General features: G+C 39.8%; 1 protein-coding gene across 1 annotated transcript in view; it reads left to right on the top strand.

Annotated features, from left to right (window-relative positions):
- The first annotated feature begins 465 nt into the window (after positions 1 to 465).
- Positions 466 to 22969, top strand: part of LOC131935263 (calcium homeostasis endoplasmic reticulum protein) — a 31181-nt gene continuing 8677 nt past the window's right edge. The window contains exons 1-9 of the mRNA XM_059291638.1: positions 466 to 595; positions 17270 to 17440; positions 17587 to 17747; positions 18224 to 18328; positions 19214 to 19351; positions 21648 to 21724; positions 22133 to 22207; positions 22654 to 22765; positions 22897 to 22947. Coding sequence (XP_059147621.1) covers positions 574 to 595; positions 17270 to 17440; positions 17587 to 17747; positions 18224 to 18328; positions 19214 to 19351; positions 21648 to 21724; positions 22133 to 22207; positions 22654 to 22765; positions 22897 to 22947 — 912 coding nt within the window. The 5' untranslated portion in view covers positions 466 to 573. The remainder of the gene's footprint in view (positions 596 to 17269; positions 17441 to 17586; positions 17748 to 18223; positions 18329 to 19213; positions 19352 to 21647; positions 21725 to 22132; positions 22208 to 22653; positions 22766 to 22896; positions 22948 to 22969) is intronic.

Raw genomic sequence — 22969 nt, 5'->3', positions numbered from 1 at the left:
GAACCCCTCCCCATCATCACACACAGTCACAGAATTACTGACCCCCCCCTCCCCGTACGTGTATGGCGTCATTTATGGACGACCCCTTTCTGATAGGATGGATCAGGCATCTCTTCTCCCCCTCCCCAAACCCCACTTTTTCTTCCAGACTTTTTTCTCGGGGGGGGGGGGGGGGGGAAGGGCACTTGAAATTTTCTTGAAGAGATACCTGGAAGAAACTCTGCATCAAATTTTATCCTTATTTTTTATGTGCAATTCTATTTTTAAAATAAATTAATTACGATTTTATTACATGTGAATCTTCATTTATTATTTTTCTATTAGTTGTAACAAATTGTTATAGATATAGAATCTAGTTACTGGCAGAATGTTCTGGTTAGGCTGCGGCTAGGCTCACAAATTGTAAAACAAATAATTAAAAAGTATATGCTCGAATTATATATTGTCCGTAAATAACTTCCGGAACAAGAACAGACAACTTGGAAAAATCAGTGTTCATTGTATTTTTCATTTTTTTCTTCAATGTTTTTCCCCTTTTACATTTTTACTGATAGATGCAGCTAAATTAGAAACATGAGTTTACCAGAGAATCTAGGTAAGAGTTTCGTTTCGATCTATTCGCTCACACGTTTTGTGTTTTAGTGTTAATAATCTAGATTAGAAACACTGCTGTATGCTAAAAATAAAAATGTCGAAAACTTAAAAAAAAACAACTGACTAAAACTAAAATCACCAGATCTAGATCTAGAATCTAGTCTAAAACTAAAACTTCTAGACTAGACTGCCTAGATCTAAACTAGAGACGACTAGAGATCTAGATAGTACTATAATAGTAGATATCTCTAGATTCTAGATCTTTCAACTTTCAACCAACCTACTTTCAATTTCAATCATTCTAGATCTATCTAATTCTAATATTTATCTTCTCCATTCTTACTAGATCTACTAGATATCTAGAATCTAGATCTAGACTCTAGTTACTGTTAGGCAGGGTTAGGCCTATAAAATCTCGAGAATTCTAGATCTAGCTAGCTAGAAAAACTAGATAGATCTAGAAAAAGAAGGGTGTGGGGAAATTGCGAGACGCGAAAAGCGAAATGGCGAGGCGGGGAAAATGCGAGAAGGTAATGCGAGACATACCTGCGGAATTAAGGGTAAATAGTTAGACACTTTTTGCGAAAAAAGTTTTTTCCTTTTTTTTCCATCTTTATTTATTTAAATTATTTTTTTTGTTTTAAAATAAACAAGCATTTAGCCATACCCTTTAACACGAGTGTTGTATGTTGTTATTTTTTATCTAGATACTAAGAAGATAGATAGATCTATATCTAGATCTATCTATTTAAAAATCCTAACATCGTTGCTGTGCTACTGTCATCGCCCGCTCTTGTTAGCGAGAGGAAAATCCCGTCTCAGTCGGCATTAATTTAAAAATCTAGCCCGCTCATGTTTATACAAACGTGAGCTGTGTCATTGTGAATTGGTATAATCTTGTCAGCAGGAGAGATATTTTGCAACATCTATTTATGGATTTTTGTACTTGCAAAAAGTGTAAAAGTATAAACAATTCTAAAAAGTGCAATTTATTTTTTTATTAAGTAATTTTAATTACAAACAAAATTTACAAACAAAATCTTCTTAAACAGTCCTCAAACACACCTCGTGACACCATCTTTCACACATAGTACACCCAACCCAGTTCATTAGACTCCCATTTATACATTTTTCTTTTGCTACTTCTTCCAATCCACATTCACAACATTTCACATTCTCATCACAGTTGACCTTCTCGTTCATCCCACAAACAACACTGGCACCCATGTTCTCATCATCATCATCCGCACGCTCAACATCTGTTTTCCGTTTTTTATAATTTGTATTTTTTATCATTTCTGTAATTTTGGCAATGTCTTGCTCATTGTTGTCACCAGCAGTTGAGTTTTTTTAAAACATCGATATTGTCTCAAAATCTTGTCTAATTTCGGTCAAAATAGAGTATTTTAATCAATTCCTATTACAATGTATTAAAACAGTTTTCTAAAACGCGAAAAAACGTCTAAAATTCTTTTTCTAACATTGCTTTTTTTATAGTGTGACTTCACATCTAATTCCCCCCCTCCTCCCCCTCATCACACATCGTCATAAAATTACAGACCCCCCCTACAAAAGATGGGGGGGAGTTGACAAATCATCAGTATGTCTAGCGACGGAAAAAATCGGAAGTTTTAACAATGTAAACGAAACGTCCTTGAAGTCTGGACCAAATACCACTGAAAATCGGGTGCGGTAAATTTTTCGCAGAAATCTTCGCATTTCAACACCACCCAGCGTAAGTATCGGCTTGTGGTAAAATGCGAGACAAAAAAGTCACGTGACCGACAGTTTTCGCGCACTTCTCGCATTTTCCCGTCTCGCCATTTCGCTTTTCGCGTCTCACAATTTCCCCACACCCGAAAAAGAAAGATCGGAGTAATTTTACTATACAAGTGTCTGATATTAAATCTTCTTAAAAAGGGGTGTAAGGTTACTGTTAGTTATCTAAAATACACACCTGGCTTGCTAATGTCAATGCTAACCCTGTCCCCACCCAAATTTCTAACCATAAAACTAGTCGAGATTACATTTACAATAATACCAGTAACTGTAACAACCCACACCTATTTTATGGAAGAGTATGTTATCGGACATCATTATCTAAAATCAGCCGAAAGATAAAGCTAGAACTAGTCTTGATCATATTTAAAAAGTAGGTGTGACTTATCCTGCCCCTTAGCTCTAGTCTGGCCGGCAGAAGATGCAAAACATTCAAACCACAATGACGTAATAGCTGCTCAACTAAATGGGCTCAAATAACACCTAATAATTGCACTTTGGGGGTTGAGGGTTCATATTAATTATTATAGTTAGGCCTATTGAGTAAAGAGATCTAGGTTTTAAGTTAAGTATGAAATATTTTAATTTTTTAAATTTCACACACTGTACATTCAATCCTCTTTATTCATAATTCTTCCAGCTAGATCTATCAGTAGGCCTAGATTTCATATATTAAAATCAATGAACTTCTGTTTCATGCCAGAATTGTTTGTTTTTAATTAAGATATTAATATGTATTTTTGTTTTTCATGGACAAAAATTATTCCATTATTTTTCAAATACTCAACAAAAAAAATACATAGCTTTTAGAAATAATTGATCCTTTGTAAATATTGAAAATATAGAGGCATAACAGGGCTTTTTTCCAGATATTTCTCAGTGGAGGGACACTAACCTCACTTGAAGCTTCCAAGGGGAAGGCGGACTCTGGTTATAGTATTCTGTGTATGAATTATATATATATTTTGTATGGGGGGGGGGGGGGGGGGGCGGCAGGGTGATGAGTATGAACTTTTTATACTTCACAATGAAATAGGTAAAAATCAAGAAATAGTTTGATTGAAATTTAGTGATGCGACTTAAATATTAAGATATGTTATTAGTATAGAATATTTTTATATCTTTGAATAAAAAAAATTAATCAAATAATTAAATGTTTTGCCCAGTTTAATATTAGCTGAGTTGGTCATAGACCAGGTGCTGCATCATAGAGTTACCTGAGTTGGTAGTCTCTGACTTTGTTGTGGCCTATTTGACAGTGTTGGCAAGTCATGTTTCACACTATGTTCCTACCACAATACAACAATGACACCTCAAGCTACAAATTTAATTTTTTCGGTAACATCACTCGTATGTCGAAGCATCAAAAAGTAATTTTCTTTATTGAAATTAAACGAAATGCCATTAATCCGTTCCAGCCCTCAAAATGCCACTCCAGTTTAATTTTTTACAATTTTTAAAAAGAAAAAAAAAACGTATTTAAAAAAAAGAAATGTTGAATAAAAATGTAAGGAGAATATACAGAAATAAACTGTTTCTATAATATGTAACTTGAGCTTAATGAAGACCCTAGTTGAAGTTAAATAGTGGAGGAGTTTCACTTTGTTCACTCAACTCTACCCTCTTAATGCTAAAATCTTTCGGTTCTCTTTAATTCTTTTACTGAAGTTAATAGTTAAACTCTTAATGCAACACTGTATACCTAAATTTAATGGAACTCAAACTAAAATTCATTGAAATTAGTTGAACTTACATGGTACTTGATAATTCATAACTTCTGATTAACTTATGTGACTGCTTTTCTCTTAACTGGTCTTTGCCTTTTTTAACATGATTTGCCCACCTTCACATCCATGTAGCTTTAATACTTTAAACAGAATGTGGCAGAAATGAGTTACAAAAGTGTTATTCAATAGCTTCAATGTACGATCAGATACAATTTTTCGGGGTGTTTCTTTTCCACGAACTGTTAGAGTTCGGTCCGGTTATCCAAAATTTTGCTTGTAACACAAAGTAAAAATCACTTGCTTGGCTGCTCATATCTAAAAAAATCTTTGTGTATTAACCTAGAGTTAGAGTTCTAAACATTTTTTAAAAAGTTAATTGGATTAATTATTATAGTTTAGGTATTTATTTTAAATTATTGTAAAAAAATTAAATTAGGCAACTATTGGCTTTGTTTATGCAGATTGCATTTTGAAGCATGTATTGTTTACAGTGATTCTTCCAGGCATGAGAAATGTAGCATTACCCTTGTAACTTGTACATTATTTCCTTAATTTGGTAAATATTTAAAATTAAGAGTGATGCATTTGGCATTTTAATTTTAACATTGGTTGTGTGTATTTATCTCTCTCTCTCTCTCCCCTATTCCCACCTATGTTCCAGAAGATCAACTTTGTGTTACTGGTCATCAGTGGCGTAGGCAGGGGGGGGGGGGGTAGGAGGGGTCATAACCCCCCCCCATAGACCCCTCGGTATATATATATAAAGTATGAGGGGGGGTGCAAATCGAAAGTTTGAGGGGGGGGGGGTGCAAATCAAAAGTTTGTCCCCGGGTAAAAATTGGAACCCCCCTTGAGACGATCCTGGCTACGCCACTGCTGGTCATGTTGTATCTTTATGCCTGCACGATGTCATTTTCTGTTTCGGAGCATTTTACAGAGACTAACATTTATGGCGATTATCTTAGCGTGTCTTAAGTCTTCACCCATTATAACTGTCTGAGGTTTTAGCCTCAGGGGCTGCAAGCTTTTATTGTGAAAAAAGTAATTATAGTTATTCCACCTGCCATAAAAATGCTACGGGAGTTGTTGTAGAAGGATTTGCGACAAAACCAGCTGAAACTTTATCTCTGATGCTTTCAGTTTAGAAATAGCCTTAAAATAGATATTTAATTTAATTCTTTAAACTCGTGTATAGGTAATATTTGACTTTACAAAAGTATTTAAAAGACCACAATTTATGGCCTAAATACCAGTATAACAATGCATTTTGTTACAAGAACTGGTGTAGTCGCCAGTAAGTCTGTATATAATTAGAATGTGAAAATGGACAACCGACATGGGAGCAAATCCAAAAAGAAAAGCAGGCTAAACTGCCTATTTTGCGTATAACAGATTGACACATAATACTTAATGGTATTGGTATTGGAGGAAATCAAGTCCAACTCTATCATTCAGATCAAAGAAAAAGAATCTATAAGCCAAGTAAAATAGTTTTGGTTAAATATCCATTTTAATAAAACAAGTATGATTCAATTTTGCTTGAACTGTAGCTTTTATACATTATGAAACAAAATGTATTTGCTTTAAATTAAAAAAAAATAGAATAATTACATATAGATATATGTATGTAACCCAATTCATTATTAAACCTTTTTCTGTTGTATCTTAATTTGTTACACATATCTGACCCTTCAATAATACCCGGATTGACTTATTTTTATATATAGGTGTGACTGATTTTCTATGTTCTTGTAATGTTTTAAAGATGTCACATTTCATAAGTTGTGGACAAATAAAGTTAGATAAAATTTATACTGCCCAGCCGCCTTTACTTTCCCTACAAGAGTTAGGTACCCATTAGAGCTGGGTGGATTTAAGGACGTTCCACTGATTTGAACACTGATTCGAACTTGAAACTTTCAGGTCAGCAGTCTAGCGCTGCACCCCAGCCCTTTAAAATAAATATACTCTCAAAATATGTAGCAATCATTGTCATGCCTGACGCATTTTGATTTTTATAGTGATAAAATCACTTTACTAGTTTTTACTTTGGACAATATTGAACTTTCCCACAATTAATTTCTGTAGAGTTTATCCTATGTCTTAAAAGTCTTAATTAGTCATCATCATCTCTATCTTTAAAATAGAGGTTTATGTACAGCCCAAACTTTTAAATTGTGGAATTTTTTTTTTCTTTCCAGGAATATAATTTTTTTTTTAAAGTCTTAAAGTAGTTACTTTAAAAAATGTATTTTCCCATGAAAAAAAAAGCTCCGCAATTTTAAAGTTTGTGCTGTATATAAACCTCTACTTTACATATATATCCATGAAGTGAGCCAATGCTTCCAGCAATTATACATTTAGCTGAGACTGTTGGTTTACCGGAGGTCGTAGCCCGGCTTATCGTGAAACTGGTTATTTGCAGGGGTCAGCACCCCTGATGCCGCCGCTCAAAAGGTCAATATCTCCTCTAAATCACCGTCTTCCGACTCGGAAATCGATTAGTAATTGGTCCCTACCATGCTCGTTTAATCTGTGGTCAATGCACGGATGTACGTGTGGTCATCGCCCTCGACGTTTGACCAGCGGTCATTCACTTTTTGTTTTCTTTTACGTTCGCTTTACTCGCCTCGATTCCCGGGCACCTGGTGCCGAACCGTTTTTGACCTTCACCTTGGGGACGTGTTTTTGTTGGAGGCTGGCGTTGGTTCTGGCCGGACGTTGGCACGGCCATGGTCATTGTCCTGGCTGGCGGTGACGTACATCTCGGTTAAGCGTATTACGGCGCCCCGGCTTCCGTCTGGTGGGCTGCAGTGTGGCTGGCGCACCCCGGGGCGCCGGCGGATAATCTCTGGCTCCCCCCAACGCCGTTCCGCGGATTAAGCTCTCGCGAGATCTTGTCTAGACGCCCGGGCGTATTGCGTCTCTGATTGGTCGCAATAGCTTCCGGGAACTCTGACCGCTTTGAGTAGATCGGATTGCTGTGGTACTGGCAGCTACATACTATACTACATTGACTCACAGCTACATACAAAGTTGTCCCACAGCTACATACATAGTTGTCCCACAGCTACATACATAGTTGTCTCACAGCTACATACTAAATTGACTCACAGCTACATACTAAGTTGTCTAACAGCTACATACTAAGTTGTCCCAGTTTTAAAAAATGCTGAAGTTTTATTTTTCAAATTTCTTTTAATGTGCTAAATGTAATGCTGCCGATTCAGGCCGTATGTGTGTTTAAAGCAAACAGCAGAAAGAGACGAAACTTTTAAAGTATCAGTGTTCAGTCTAGTTCATTGACTTGATTAAAAACAAAATGTCTGTTGTTTCGGGAGTAAGGGGGGGGGGGGGGGGGGGGGGGGGGGGGGGAGAATAAAAAATCTGTTTTGAATTAAGACCACGTATGTCTGTGTAGGTTTGGTGTCTGTCTCTAACATACCTGGTCGGTTATTGCACTGTAACATCCGCGGCATTCGCACTTTTCCTTACAGGCTGAGGTTGTGTCAGCGGTGACAGACGAGCTGGACGGTTCAGTTGATCACACCCCCCCCCCCACCCACTCTTTCTTCATGTGCTCTAGGGTCATTTTATAGTAGGACTAATGAGCCGTCTCTCCAGCCTTCCCTTGTACTCTCATGTTATACTTGCACTTTTGAGCCGTCAACCCCTTCTTGTGCTCTAGGGTCATGCTGTAGTAGTAAAACTATCTAGCCGTTCATCCAGCTTCCCTCCCCCCCCCCTTGTACTCTCATCTTACAACAGCACTTTGAGCCGTCTAATTACCACCCCCCTCCCCCCACTTGTGCTCTCGGACTTAGAACTATGAGCCGTCTATGCACCCTTCATCCCCCCCCCCCCCCCCAATTGTGCTCTAGGGTCATGCAATAGTAGAACTATTGAGCCGTCTAATATTCAGCCCCCCCCCCCTCCCCTCTCCCTGTGCTCTAGGGTCATGCTGTGGTACTTTTATAGCAATCTATCCAGCTTTGCTTCCCAAACGCTCTAGGGTCATGCAATATTAGAACATGTTAACCCCCCCCCCCCCCCTCCCCCAACCGTCGTTGTGCTCCAGGCCCATGCAGTAGTTGAACTTATTAGCTAGCTCCTCCTTTTCCTGTGGTCTCGGAACAATCGCTATAACTTAATATAAGACAAACTTTGTACAACACTTTATGCAACAGTAGGCCCATAGACTTTGTGCCGTGAAATGTATTTGAGTTATGCAACAGTAGGCCCATAGTCTTTGTGCGTCTAAATGTTCTTGAGTTATGCAACAGTGGGCCCATAAGCCTTTTGCCGTCCAAATGTTCTTGATTTATGCAACAGTAGGCCCATAGTCTTTGTACCGTCCAAATGTTCTAGTTCTTGATTTATGCAACAGTAGGCCCATAGTCTTTGTACCGTCTAAATGTTCTAGTTCTTGAGTTATGCAACAGTAGGCCCATAGTCTTAGTGCCGTCCAAATGTTCTTGATCTATGCAACAGTAGGCCCATAGTCTTTGTGCCGTCAAATAATGTTCTTGAGTTATGCAATTCACATATTTTGTCTCACCCTCAACTTTAATCATACAAACGAACATGCTGAGTCTTAACATTTTTTTTTTGTATTTAAATAACCAAGCAGAGTATGATCTAAAAGTAGAGAGAGTGGGGTGAGGGTGCAATGGGTGGTGGCTATAATTACCTCCCCACATTCGCCCCGCTGTAGGTGTGAACGTAGCAGGTCGGTAAACTGCCCCGTGCCTTAAGCAAACAACCCTCCCGATGTAGGCCACCATACAGCTCATGTAGAGCTGATGTCAACAGGTAAAGGGCCCTCCCTGTCTGCCCCGGCCGAATTGCTCTCGAGGTCACCCGGCTCAATCGTCACCGAAGCGTGCTCGGCCTTGATTAGGTTTCGCGCCACTTGATGACGTATGATTTTACTTTGTGCGCGCGCTGATGTCGGTGCACTCTAGTCTAAAGACTGGGTATATTTATCTTGTTTTATTGATTTTGTTTTTGTTTCTGTCATTTTGGGTATTAAGTGTCACGGTAATGGTAGCGATACCGGTTGAAAATATGTAATATTCGATATGGCCCAGTCGGAGAATGGAGAAGTACAAAGTATATGGTTAAAAACAAAAGATAAGGCGTGGTAAACAATCAACAATCAACAAGTCACATGCCACAACATACCACCCTTGTGTGCCGGGGTTACAGTAGTCAGCTTAATGTTGACACGGCTTGTCATAACCTACCTACAACCACAATGTACAGATCTACATACAACCACAATGTACAGATCTACATACAACAACAGGGTATAGGCCTACCTACAACAAGGTATAGGCATACCTACAACAAGGTATAGGCATACCTACATCCACAAGATAAAGACCTACCTGCAACCACAAGATATAGGTCTACCTACAACCACAAGGTATAGGCATACCTACAAGCACTAATTATAAGCCTACCTACAACCACAAGGTATAGGCATACTTACAACCACAAGTTATAGGCCCACCTACATCTACAAGTTATAGGCCTACCTACCATGCAGTTGCAAGGCTATTTCTTTAACAGTATCACTTCAGTAGCCACGAGAAGGTCTCTGATACTGACCCTAAAGAGCCCTAATCCTCATTCTTTCCCTGACCCTTACATTAACCCTAAACCATACAACGATATCAGCAGAAAAACACTATCTTTGATACGAGACTGTTAATCTGTCAGTGTTATAAAAACAAAAAGACTTTTTCCAAGCTACGAGACAAAAAAGAAGCGAGCACACGGCGTTGAGTAAGGCACAGTGACCGAGGCTGGTCACTGGCTGATAGGTTAATGCGTTGTGTCGACACAAATAACGTATTGATGAGCCGCTCAGCTGTGTGAGACTGTCCACATGCTTCATCGTCTTCTTGCTTACACAACGTTTTGCTTACACAACGTCTCATGCTTACACGTGTTGTCTTTTTACACAATGTTTCATAGCTTACATAACGTCTGCTTGCTTACACAACGCCTTCTTGATTACACGTCCTTTTGCTTACACATCTTGTTAACACAATGTTTCATTGCTTAGACAACGCCACCTAACTTACACATCTTGTTGCCTACGCATCTTGTTGCCTACACATCTTGTTGCTTACACGTTTCATTCGAGCTTACACACCTTGCTTACACGTCTTCTTGCTTACACAACGTCTCATGCTTACACATCTTGTTTTTTTTTACCACAGTGTTTAATTGCGTACACGTCTTCTTGATTATACATCTTGTATTTTACACAATGTTTCATTGCTTACACAGTGTTTCATTGCTTACACAGTGCTTCATTGCTTACACAGTGCTTCATTGTTTACACAGTGCTTCATTGTTTACACAACGCCTTCGAGCTTACACATCTAGCTTACACATCTTATTGCTTACAAGTTAGTCGTCGATCCCCCCTCCCTCCCCCCTTCCCTGAGTTCTGTGCAAGTGTGTTTGATCGTGGTGTTTTTTCCCCCGCCCCACCCCCTAGTATTTTGTACACGTATTGTTTTATTATGAAGTATTTCACCCGACTTGCAGTTAGACCTTGCTGTTTGATCGTCGTGTTTACGATAGGCGACACTGGGTGTCCCACCCCCACCCCAGTGTATGAAAACATCGGCCTGTGATCTGTCATTGACCATCAGACGCTGTTGTTTTATCTTAGAGTACTCTGTCTAAAGTACATGACGGGAGACATTCAGTGGAGGGGGGGGGGGGGTGTTTTATTTCACCAAGGGCAGTAATGTTAGTTGACCGGGATAGGGCACCAGTGCATGAGGTAGAGTGCTGGGGAACTAGGTAACAAATGAGAGGAGGATTATTATAAGCTGAACTTGATCCGTAATCACGGGTTCACATAGAAGCAGGAGAAAGATGGATGTTTAGTGGTGAAGGGGATTGATGGGTTAGCCTCCTAAAGAAGTGGTTAGGATTGATTCCATTTTGTGTCGCCGACTAGGCATTTTTTCAGGTAATGCACGTGTTTTTGGAGAGCGGTACCTGAAGGCTGGGCATGTTATCAGGGAGGAAAGCTGCAGGTGGGGGGGTGGGGAAGATAGGACAAAACAGGTGGTCAGTTCAAAGGGGTAGGTGGTCAGCTGAGGGGGGTTCACATGAAAAAAAGTCTCAGAAATAAAGTCACAGTTTTTGCAAGGGAAAAAGCCACATAGCATAAAAGTCACAAGAATGGTCTTAGAAGTATTTCAATTTACTTGTAAAGAATTGTAAAGTATTGCACTTTTATAGACGTGGGTGGTGTCTTAGTAAGATATTTATGAACTTGATAGGCATTATGGTTTATAATAATAATCCCACTTTCATCTTCTTAATATGTAAAAAAAAACACCCAAGATAACTTAGCCTTACATTTTGTTGTATATATACAGATATAAATACATCATACACACAAATATCGAAAATGTTTACATTTGTACTCTATGAAGGCTTAGTAAATAAAATTATTAACAAATCCCATGCAAATATACATGTGTGACTTTTTGACTGACTTTTTTCCTACAATTGAGGGGAGGTGGAATAAAACAGCTGATCAGTTGGGGGGTAGGTGGAACAAAACATATGAGGTGGGGGGGGGTACAAAATATGTGGTGGGGGTGGACCACAACAGGTGGTGAGGGTGGACCACAACAGGTGGTGGGGGTGGACCACAACAGGTGGTGGGGGTGGACCACAACAGGGGGTGGGGGTGGACCACAACAGGGGGTGGGGGTGGACCACAACAGGGGGTGGGGGTGGACCACAACAGGGGGTGGGGGTGGACCACAACAGGGGGTGGGGGTGGACCACAACAGGGGGTGGGGGTGGACCACAACAGGGGGTGGGGGTGGACCACAACAGGTGGTGGGGGTGGACCACAACAGGTGGTGGGGGTGGACCACAACAGGTGGTGGGGGTGGACCACAACAGGTGGTGGGGGTGGACCACAACAGGTGGTGGGGGTGGACCACAACAGGTGGTGGGGGTGGACCACAACAGGTGGTGGGGGTGGACCACAACAGGTGGTGGGGGCGGACCACAACAGGTGGTGGGGGCGGACCACAACAGGTGGTGGGGGTGGACCACAACAGGTGGTGGAGGTGGACCACAACAGGTGGTGGGGGTGGACCACAACAGGGGGTGGGGGTGGACCACAACAGGGGGTGGGGGTGGACCACAACAGGTGGTGGGGGTGGACCACAACAGGTGGTGGGGGTGGACCACAACAGGTGGTGGGGGTGGACCACAACAGGTGGTGGGGGTGGACCACAACAGGGGGTGGGGGTGGACCACAACAGGGGGTGGGGGTGACCACAACAGGTGGTGGGGGTGGACCACAACAGGTGGTGGGGGTGGACCACAACAGGTGGTGGGGGTGGGCCACAACAGGGGGTGGGGGTGGACCACAACAGGGGGTGGGGGTGGACCACAACAGGTGGTGGGGGTGGACCACAACAGGGGGTGGGGGTGGACCACAACAGGGTGGACCACAACAGGTGGTGGGGGTGGACCACGACAGGTGGTGGGGGTGGACCACGACAGGTGGTGGGCCTAAAGAATGAGGGCAGTAAACAGATAAGACAGTAGTGACCTAGTCTGTAGATGGCATGACTAATCACAGTGTGTTGTAGGAAACATGTGACTTGGTTTTTAATTCAACCAGGCTCTCACCTAGTGACTAGTCAGAGAAGATTGTTGCAGAAACGCAGGAGTCTTCTGGTCATTGGGGGGCTGCTTAGTCAGACAATGGTCAGATGAATCAGCTGGACTCTATAACTGTTGAACCTGGACACATATTGTTTTATTGTTGTCTGGTCACATGAACTGAGTCACCTGACACCTGGTGGGTGTCCCAGGTGAATCATTACATGACAATATGTCTCTCTTCTTCTTCACCTCACTAGTGGTCTGTTGGTGTGGGTTGATGATGAGCTCCTGCTTTGCTGGTTATTTGTTATGAGTATATGAATGTATACATATGCCTCATTTGAATATATATATATATATATATATATATATATATATATATATATATATATATATATATATATATCCGTTTGCATTTGTTCATTAAATTAATGCCTTTTGTATTGTAAAGTTATCTCCCCTGTTTATTGAAAAATCCGGCGTACACATGCTAGCTTGATGATATTGATGTTCACACAGCAAAGTATGTTTGTCAAAGTGTTTGCAATATCAAGCAGAACATCTGATAACTGCTGAATATGGCCTCTGCAATATTTTTAAATTCCACTAGTGGTTTTTTTATTGTCCAGACTGTACATTAGCTGCACACTAGCCTACCTCATCAGCAGGTAGCTTCACATATTTTCCTTCCTCACCCTCCTCTATATTACCTGCACATATTTGCCTACCTCACCATCTGTACATTAGCTGCACATATTTGCCTACCTCGCCATCCTGTAGCTGCACATATTTGCCCACATCACCATCTGTACATTAGCTACACATATTTTCCTACCTCACCAGCCTCTAGCTGCACATATTTGCCCACATCACCATCTGTACATTAGCTACACATATTTGCCCACCTCACCATCCTGTAGCTGCACATATTTGCCCACATCACCATCTGTACATTAGCTACACATATTTTCCTACCTCACCAGCCTCTAGCTGCACATATTTCCCCACCTCACCAACCTGTACATTAGCTACACATATTTGCCTACCTCACCCTCTGTACATTAGCTGCACATATTTCGCCACCTCACCATCTGTACATTAGCTGCACATATTTCCCCACCTCACCAGTTTGTGCATTAGCTGCACATATTTACCCACATCACCATCTGTACATTAGCTACACATATTTGCCCACCTCACCATCCTGTAGCTGCACATATTTGCCCACATCACCATCTGTACATTAGCTACACATATTTTCCTACCTCACCAGCCTCTAGCTGCACATATTTCCCCACCTCACCAACCTGTACATTAGCTACACATATTTGCCCACCTCACCATCCTGTAGCTGCACATATTTGCCCACATCACCATCTGTACATTAGCTGCACATATTCCCCCACCTCACCATCTGTACATTAGCTGCACATATTCCCCCACCTCACCATCTGTACATTAGCTGCACATATTCCCCCACCTCACCATCTGTACATTAGCTGCACATATTTGCCCACATCACCATCTGTACATTAGCTGCACATATTCCCCCACATCACCATCCTGTAGCTGCACATATTCCCCCACCTCACCATCTGTACATTAGCTGCACATATTTGCCCACATCACCATCTGTACATTAGCTGCACATATTCCCCCACATCACCATCCTGTAGCTGCACATATTTCCCCACCTCACCATCTGTACATTAGCTGCACATATTTCCCCACCTCACCATCTGTACATTAGCTGCACATATTTCCCCACCTCACCATCTGTACATTAGCTGCACATATTTGCCCACATCACCATCTGTACATTAGCTGCACATATTCCCCCACATCACCATCCTGTAGCTGCACATATTTCCCCACCTCACCATCTGTACATTAGCTGCACATATTTCCCCACCTCACCATCTGTACATTAGCTGCACATATTTCCCCACCTCACCATCTGTACATTAGCTGCACATATTCCCCCACATCACCATCCTGTAGCTGCACATATTTCCCCACCTCACCATCTGTACATTAGCTGCACATATTTCCCCACCTCACCATCTGTACATTAGCTGCACATATTTGCCCACCTCACCATCTGTACATTAGCTGCACATATTTCCCCACCTCACCATCTGTACATTAGCTGCACATATTTGCCCACATCACCATCTGTACATTAGCTGCACATATTCCCCCACATCACCATCCTGTAGCTGCACATATTTCCCCACCTCACCATCTGTACATTAGCTGCACATATTTCCCCACCTCACCATCTGTACATTAGCTGCACATATTTCCCCACCTCACCATCTGTACATTAGCTGCACATATTTTCCTACCTCACCAGCCTCTAGCTGCACATATTCCCCCACCTCACCATCTGTACATTAGCTGCACATATTCCCCCACCTCACCATCTGTACATTAGCTGCACATATTTCCCCACCTCACCATCTGTACATTAGCTGCACATATTTTCCTACCTCACCAGCCTCTAGCTGCACATATTCCCCCACCTCACCATCTGTACATTAGCTGCACATATTCCCCCACCTCACCATCTGTACATTAGCTGCACATATTTGCCTACCTCACCATCTGTACATTAGCTGCACATATTCCCCCCTGCTTCCCATGCCTGTCATGAATCTCTTGGGTGTAGCTCCATTATGTGACAAGCAACTCAACAGTTGTCTCATTAATTGCCTGTAGGCTGCTGATTTCCCCAACTGGTCTTAGCTACATCTGTGTCACAGCCACTCAGGTAAACCACATCCTTCACCCTCTATTTAATGGACTGGCCCGTTTCATTTTCATTTAAGCCTTGATGTTCATTTTTTTTACTGCTACAGGCTGCTGTAAATTATAAGGACAATGACCACATCCCCCCGCCCCTTTTTGTAATCTGGTGAGAAGCTGTCATAAGGTTGGAAATCTCAAGGTTGTTGAGGCCCCTGATAAGTGTTGCTAATTTTTGTAGTAAATTCATAGAATACTGCACCGAAGGGCGTTTCTTATCTCAGAGACCACAGAGATTTGTGTCACAGTAGGCATGGTTCACATATGCTAGACTTACAACTCTGGTTTGCCAATGTCTGATTTGTAGACACGTAACAATTGAATAATGACACCGTGACAATTGCCTTAGCTTGTACATTGCTGACAATAAAAGAAAAGCATACATTTTATCATAAAGCATTCACTAATTGGATAATGACACAGTGACATTTGTTTTAGCTTGCACATTGCTAACAACAAAAGCAATGCATATCTTTTATCATAAATTCATAAAGCATCCACTCACTTATTAAACATAGACAATATTGTATAACCACCATATATTTTATCCCAAAGCATTCACTTGTTGATAGAGCATAGACCCTCATTTTTGTAAATTATTATGATATTTGCTTATCTTACAATGACCCACAGACTTGTGTATTGTAATGATATTAGCATATCTTACAATGACCCACAGACTTGTGTATTGTAATGATATTAGCACATCTTACAATGATCCACAGACTTGTGTATTGTAATGATATTAGCACATCTTACAATGACCCACAGACTTGTGTATTTTAATGATATTAGCACATCTTACAATGATCCACAGACTTGTGTATTGTAATGATATTAGCACATCTTACAATGACCCACAGACTTGTGTATTGTAATGATATTAGCATATCTTACAATGACCCAGAGATTTGTTTACTATTATGATATTAGCACATCTTACAGTAGTGCTAGACTGCTAACCCGATCGTTTCGAGTTTGAATCCGGGTTCAAGTTATTGGAACGTCCCTGAGTCCACCCAACTCTGGGTACTTAACTCACGATAGGGAAAGTAAAGGCGTCTGGGCATAAAGCTGACCGCAATATCCCTTTATATGCCGAGGTCAAGAAACATATAAACTCCACTTTGTCTGCCTAATGGATCGTTAGGTCTAAAAAGGAATCTTTACTTATCTTTACATCTTTCAGTGACCGATAGATTTGTTTACTATTATGATATCAGCACATCCTACAGTGATCCATAGATTTGTTTACTATTATGATTAGCACATCCTACAATGACCCACGGATTTGTTTACTATTGTGATATTAACACATCTCCCCCTGGCAACCTGGAGCAACTAACATATGGTTATGCAGATAAACCAGCATGTGTCTACCTGGCCAGAAGTCCATGTGGTTTATTTGTGTGGGCTTCTGTCTTGGTTTCAAAACATTGATCTGGCCATAATTTTATAAATATTTATTAAAAAATTACCAAAGAATTCAAAATTTATTTATCTGGAAAGAAAGTTTTTGTATTACACAGTAATGGTGATGCTGCATGGATATTGTTGCTACCCAAGTTTTCAAGTTTTCACATGTTACATTTTTGTTATCTGTGCTGATACTAAATTGTTTTCTAATTCATTTGCAAGTTTTACCATTTTTGTCATCTAAAATTTAATTTGCAAGACAATTTGTTTGCTTTCAGAACCTGAGATGAAAAATATAATTGATAAGCTGGCCAACTTTGTGGCCAGGAATGGCCCACAGTTTGAGGAAATGACCAAGCAGAAGCAAAAAGACAACCCAAAATTTTCCTTCCTATTTGGTGGAGAGTTCTACACGTATTATAAGTTTAAAGTAGCATCCGAAATAGCACGTAAGAAGAACCCGCTTCATCAGTTATTTTAAAATATTTTTTTTTTCAAAATTTGTAGTTAAATAAAAAAAAAATGTTAATCTTTTTCTTTGAGTTTACTTATGATTTAAATTTTTTTTTTTCATGATTTAAATGTATTTATTCAGAGATGAACCAGAGACAGCATTTAGAACAACAACAGCAACAACAACAGCAGCAGCAGCAACAGCAACTTCCTCCACAGCAACAAATGTTAAATCCTCCATTAGTACAGCCACAGTTACCAGGCAGGCAATGGCCACCTAATAACCAGGAGCAAATTGCACAGGTAATTTTTATTGGCTAGATCCAGTCACTCCAGGTAATTTTCATTGGCTAGATCCAGTCACTCCAGGTAATTTTCATTGCCTAGATCCAGTCACTCCAGGTAATTTTCATTGGCTAGATCCAGTCACTCCAGGTAATTTTCATTGGCTAGATCCAGTCACTCCAGGCAATTTTCATTGGCTAGATCCAGTCACTCCAGGCAATTTTCATTGGCTAGATCCAATCACATAGCAGTTTTCATTGGCTGTGGAGTTTTATTTTAAGTTAGATCTATTGTTGAAAAAAACCTTTGTTTCAGCTTGGTTGTCAAGTTCTTTCATGAAAAGATCCTCAATCAGATGTAGCCTCATGGCCAATTTTGTAGTAAATACTGGAGACGAAAACAGGACTTTCATGTTGTCTTTAGACTTAAGATGTTTTCCCTATGCTGTCCCCACATAATAAAATATCCCCCAGGTGTTGCTTGTTGTCCCCCAGGTGCAGGTCCAGATCTCCCAGCTCCAGGCCCACATCCAGGACCAGGTGACACAGAGTGAGAACAACCTGGCCGCCCAGTACCAGGTGCTCATGCAGCAGCAGCAGGTACGCTGTAGCTAGTACAATCAGACAATACCTTATGTTTCATATGGTTAATAGTTGCCATACACATTAGCCAGTACAGTCAGACAACACCTTATGTTTCATATGGTCAATAGCTGCCATACACATTAGCCTGTACAGTCAGACAATACCTTATGTTTCATATGGTCAATAGCTGCCATACACATTAGCCTGTACAGTCAGACAATACCTTATGTTTCATATGGTCAATAGCTGCCATACACATTAGCCTGTACAGTCAGACAACACCTTATGTTCTTGTCTGTTTCATATGGTCAATAGCTGCCATACAGTTTAGCCAGTCAGACAACACCTTATGTTCTTGTCTGTTTCATATGGTCAATAGCTGCCATACAGTTTAGCCAGTCAGACAACATCTAGGTTCTTGTCTAACTGCTGTTGTGTGACAACTTTTGTTGTCAAATAGTTTTATACATGTATATGAGTGCCATACAGTTCAGCCAGTCAGACAACTATTCTGTCCCTTATAGCTCAAGTCTAACAATTGTATGTGTTCTAATACCTGCTAGCCTCTTATATCTTCTTTGATTATATATTGTAGGAAGGAAGCTTAAATTTTACCAACCCAGTTCCATGTACATATTACCTACATTTAAAAAAAAACTTTAAAAAAAAAAAACCCACATCCTTCTTTGTGAAATTTAACCTTGCTATGTAAACTCACTTAAACTACTACCTTGTTTTTTTTGTTTTTTGTTTTAAATTTTTTTTTTAATTTGTTAATCAGCATGTTACATTTATTTGTTGTAAAACAGGTTGATAAATACAATCTAACCTCATTATTTGAGTTCTCATCTTTAATAAACAACCACACTTTCATTATAATTTTTGTGCCGTTTCTCCTAGAATCAAATTCAAGAGACTATAGTGAAGAACCTGGAGGATAAGCTGAGCAGCCTGATGACAGAGTGTGAGATCACCATGCTGGAGTGCAACGAAGTCGTCCAGCCAATCATTGAGTCATGCACCAAGGACGCTATTCTGGTTGGTATTGTCCATTTCATCCGTCATCACTAAGTCATACCTTATCACAGCAAAGTATCAAAGATGATATTCTGGTTTGTATTGCCCAGACTCATGTCAATAACTCATTTTTTATCACAACTAAGTACTGTATCAAAGATGCTATTCTGGTTTGTTTTGACCAATTCATCCATCACCAATAACTCATTCCTTATCAAAGTACTATATCAAAGATGCTATTCTGGTTTGTATTGATGACACCTATCTTATCCTTCATCAATAACTCTTTTTTTATCACAACAAAATCCTGTATCAAAGATGCTATTCTGGTTTGTATTGATGACACCTATCTTATCCTTCATCAATAACTTTTTTTATCACAACAAAATCCTGTATCAAAGATGCTATTCTGGTTTGTATTGATGACACCTATCTTATCCTTCATCAATAACTCTTTTTTTATCACAACAAAATCCTGTATCAAAGATGCTATTCTGGTTTGTATTGATGACACCCACCTTATCCTTCATCAATAACTCATTCCTTTTCAAAATCCTGTTTCAAAGATGCTATTCTGGTTTGTATTGATGACATCTATATCAGCCTTCATCAATATCTCATTCCTTATCACAACAAAGTCCTGTATCAAAGATGCTATTCTGGTTTGTATTGTCCAGTTCAGCCTTCATCAATAACTAATTCCTTATCATAACAAAGTATCAAAGATGCTATTCTGGTTTGTATTGATGACACCCATCTCAGCCTTCATCAATAACCTCATTGTTTTTTACCTCTTGTTTACAGTGCATCCATTTTGTGTCTCATTGGATGCACTGTTGTCTCTATTTTTAACGGATTAGCGGATGACAAAATAGGATGTATTTGTTTGATCAGGCTCCGGCCATATTACAGTCAACAGGCCATTGATGGCAAATTTAATCCCTGATTGTATCATCAGGTAACAGGAGAGTTACCTGCTCTTGTTTAGAGTTAACTTGACCTAGTGTTTGCTCAGTCAACTTGCCTCCCCTGGCTAAAGTAAATAATCCTTTGGTAGGTGTCCTGTTGACTTTTTAAAGGGAGAAAAAAAAAATCTTTCAACATTAGCTTTAAACCTAATGAGAGGCAGGTTTTTTTTACAAATCCATTATGTCAATGAATCCTCCCTTTTTTTTTCTCTCCCCTTTCCTCTTCTCTTCCCTTGACCTTCTCAACTTTAAATTAATGACTTTGCTGGTTTTTCTAGGGTTTTTTTTTTTTTTTTAATTCTTGACGTGTTTACGTCCTCTTGTTCTTATTTTTGTCAGCCATCAAAAAGAGATAAATTCCCAGTGTGTTTTTTTTTGAGTCAGCAGGAAGTCAGGCAAGCCATAGTCTAGCGTGGTTAAGACAACTCCTTTATCAAATGATGTTGTTAACTGAGCTGGGTTAGCTTCATCATGCATCTTTTTGTATCCCGTCCACTATTATAAAGAAACAATACACAGTCAGTCATCATTAATTAACTCTTTCATTTCTTAGCTGTTGTAATGTACTGTACAATAGAACATTCATAGGAACCATTACCTATCACACCACATACACAATTTGGTACTAACTAAATGGATTTTGACATAGTTTTGGTAGAGAAAATAGCTTGGAACATCATTATTGGGATCAGTTGCAAAGATTAATAAAGAAAAAAAAAAGTAGGATTGAATTACTTGGGTCAAGCAGAAATGTAACAAAAGATAAGAATAAAGAACAATAAAGGTAGTGTTATATGGCATTGCTTTATACCAGCCAGTTATAGAGTGAAAACATCTCACATTCTACCCCTATAAACATTTTATGTGTAACATACTTGTGTTTCAACCCAAGGTCTTTATCAGCACACAATAGTTTAGAGTTAAAGTACCTACAAAAATGAAAATGTTGAGAAAATTTTGACATATTTCATGTTGTCTTTGGTTGTAAGATGTTAACTCTTTGTTTTTTAACTGTAGAAACAACACACACCTAACACTGCTGAACTACAGAAACACCACACACCCAACACTACTGAACTACAGAAACAACACACACCCAACACTACTGAACTACAGAAACACCACACACCCAACACTGCTGAACTACAGAAACAACACACACCCAACACTACTGAACTACAGAAACAACACACACCCAACACTACTGAACTACAGAAACAACACACACCCAACACTACTGAACTGCAGAAACACCTACCCAACACTACTAAACTACAGAAACACCCACCCTCTATATAAACCAACTGTTTGAACCTGCTGTCTGTAATGTCTGTTGCATCTATTTCCAGGCGGGTAAAAACTGGATCATGCAGAGAACAAACTCTGAGAGATTCTGTGATGCCATTGCTCAGTATTTTTTGAAAAGGTTTGCTGATGTTTACTTCATATTGTGCTGTTGTAGGTTTATAAGTGCACATTGTGTTGTTGTATGTGTGTAAGTTCTGCACTATGTGTTTCTGAGTATGCATGCTCTGAAATGTATGTGAGTGAGAACAGTTCTTATATGTGACTGAATGCTGTTGTGTGGTGGCAGTTATGTGTGGGCAGTGGTTCTGTGTGGACTGTGGTTGTGTGTGTACAGTGGTTGTGTGTGGGCAGAGGTGGTTGGGCAGTTGTGTGCTGTTGTGATCATGAACTGTTACAGGATGTTTGTGGTAGTAGCCTCTCTATTTCCTGTAGCTGTGGCACTTAGTGTGTTTGATAGTGATCTGGTGGCTGATGCATCCTGCTAGGAGCTAACCACACAATGGTGTTTTATTATGTTCTCCTACAGAATAACAGCCAAAGAAGCTCCATTCCAACTACGTCTACACCTCATTTACCTGATCAACGATGTCATGCACCACTGGTGGGTTGAGATCTAGAACTTAATGAACGACTGGTTAAATATTGTTTTATGCTATGTAATAAAGCTTTAAACATTTTGCCTTGTGGTATATATGAAAAACATTAGACCCTTAAATATTAGATATTTGTATCAAGAATTTTAAAAATATGAAATTTAGTAGTTAAAACTAAAACCAACCATCATTTATTGTCAATATGGTATAAGATGTCTATTTGTCTTTGTCATGGGTCATTTTCTCTAGATGGTTTCTTATGTAACTTGTTTTGGTGTGTTGACCCTAATTCATAATTACCAGATATTTAGTTGATGGCATTGCTTCTACTGGCCATGAATTTAGTGCCTGTCTGGTGTTACTTGGTCTTTCTACCCAACTTGTGTATTATGAATACTTTAACTAATGTGAATAAAAGCTTTAACCCTATACGAGTCCAATTTTTCTCCTACAGTGTAAGGAGAAATGTTGAGAATCTCCGCAAGGCTCTAGAAACCGTTGTGGTTCCTGTGTTTTGTACATCATGTCTCAGCGCAGATGAAGATAAGATACAGAAATTAAATAAAGTAAGTGCTTGAATTCTCTTTAAGATAGTTCACCTATTTCTTGTGCTTTTATTTTTTCTTACTCAGCAGATTTCTGCTCATATTTTTAGCCCAGATATGGTGTGATTTAAATTTTTTATTTTTTTTTGCAGCTGTTAGATTTGTGGGAAAAGAACAAATACTTTGGCCCTGAAACACTTGAGGTACTTTCTCATTTCATTCCTT

The sequence above is a fragment of the Physella acuta genome, unplaced genomic scaffold (genome assembly GCF_028476545.2).
Source record: "Physella acuta isolate Inbredline_101_S28 unplaced genomic scaffold, ASM2847654v3 ptg000140l, whole genome shotgun sequence".
NCBI lineage: Eukaryota > Metazoa > Mollusca > Gastropoda > Physidae > Physella > Physella acuta.
Note: the sequence above shows the minus strand (reverse complement) of the source record. Positions and strands in the feature narration are given on the sequence as shown.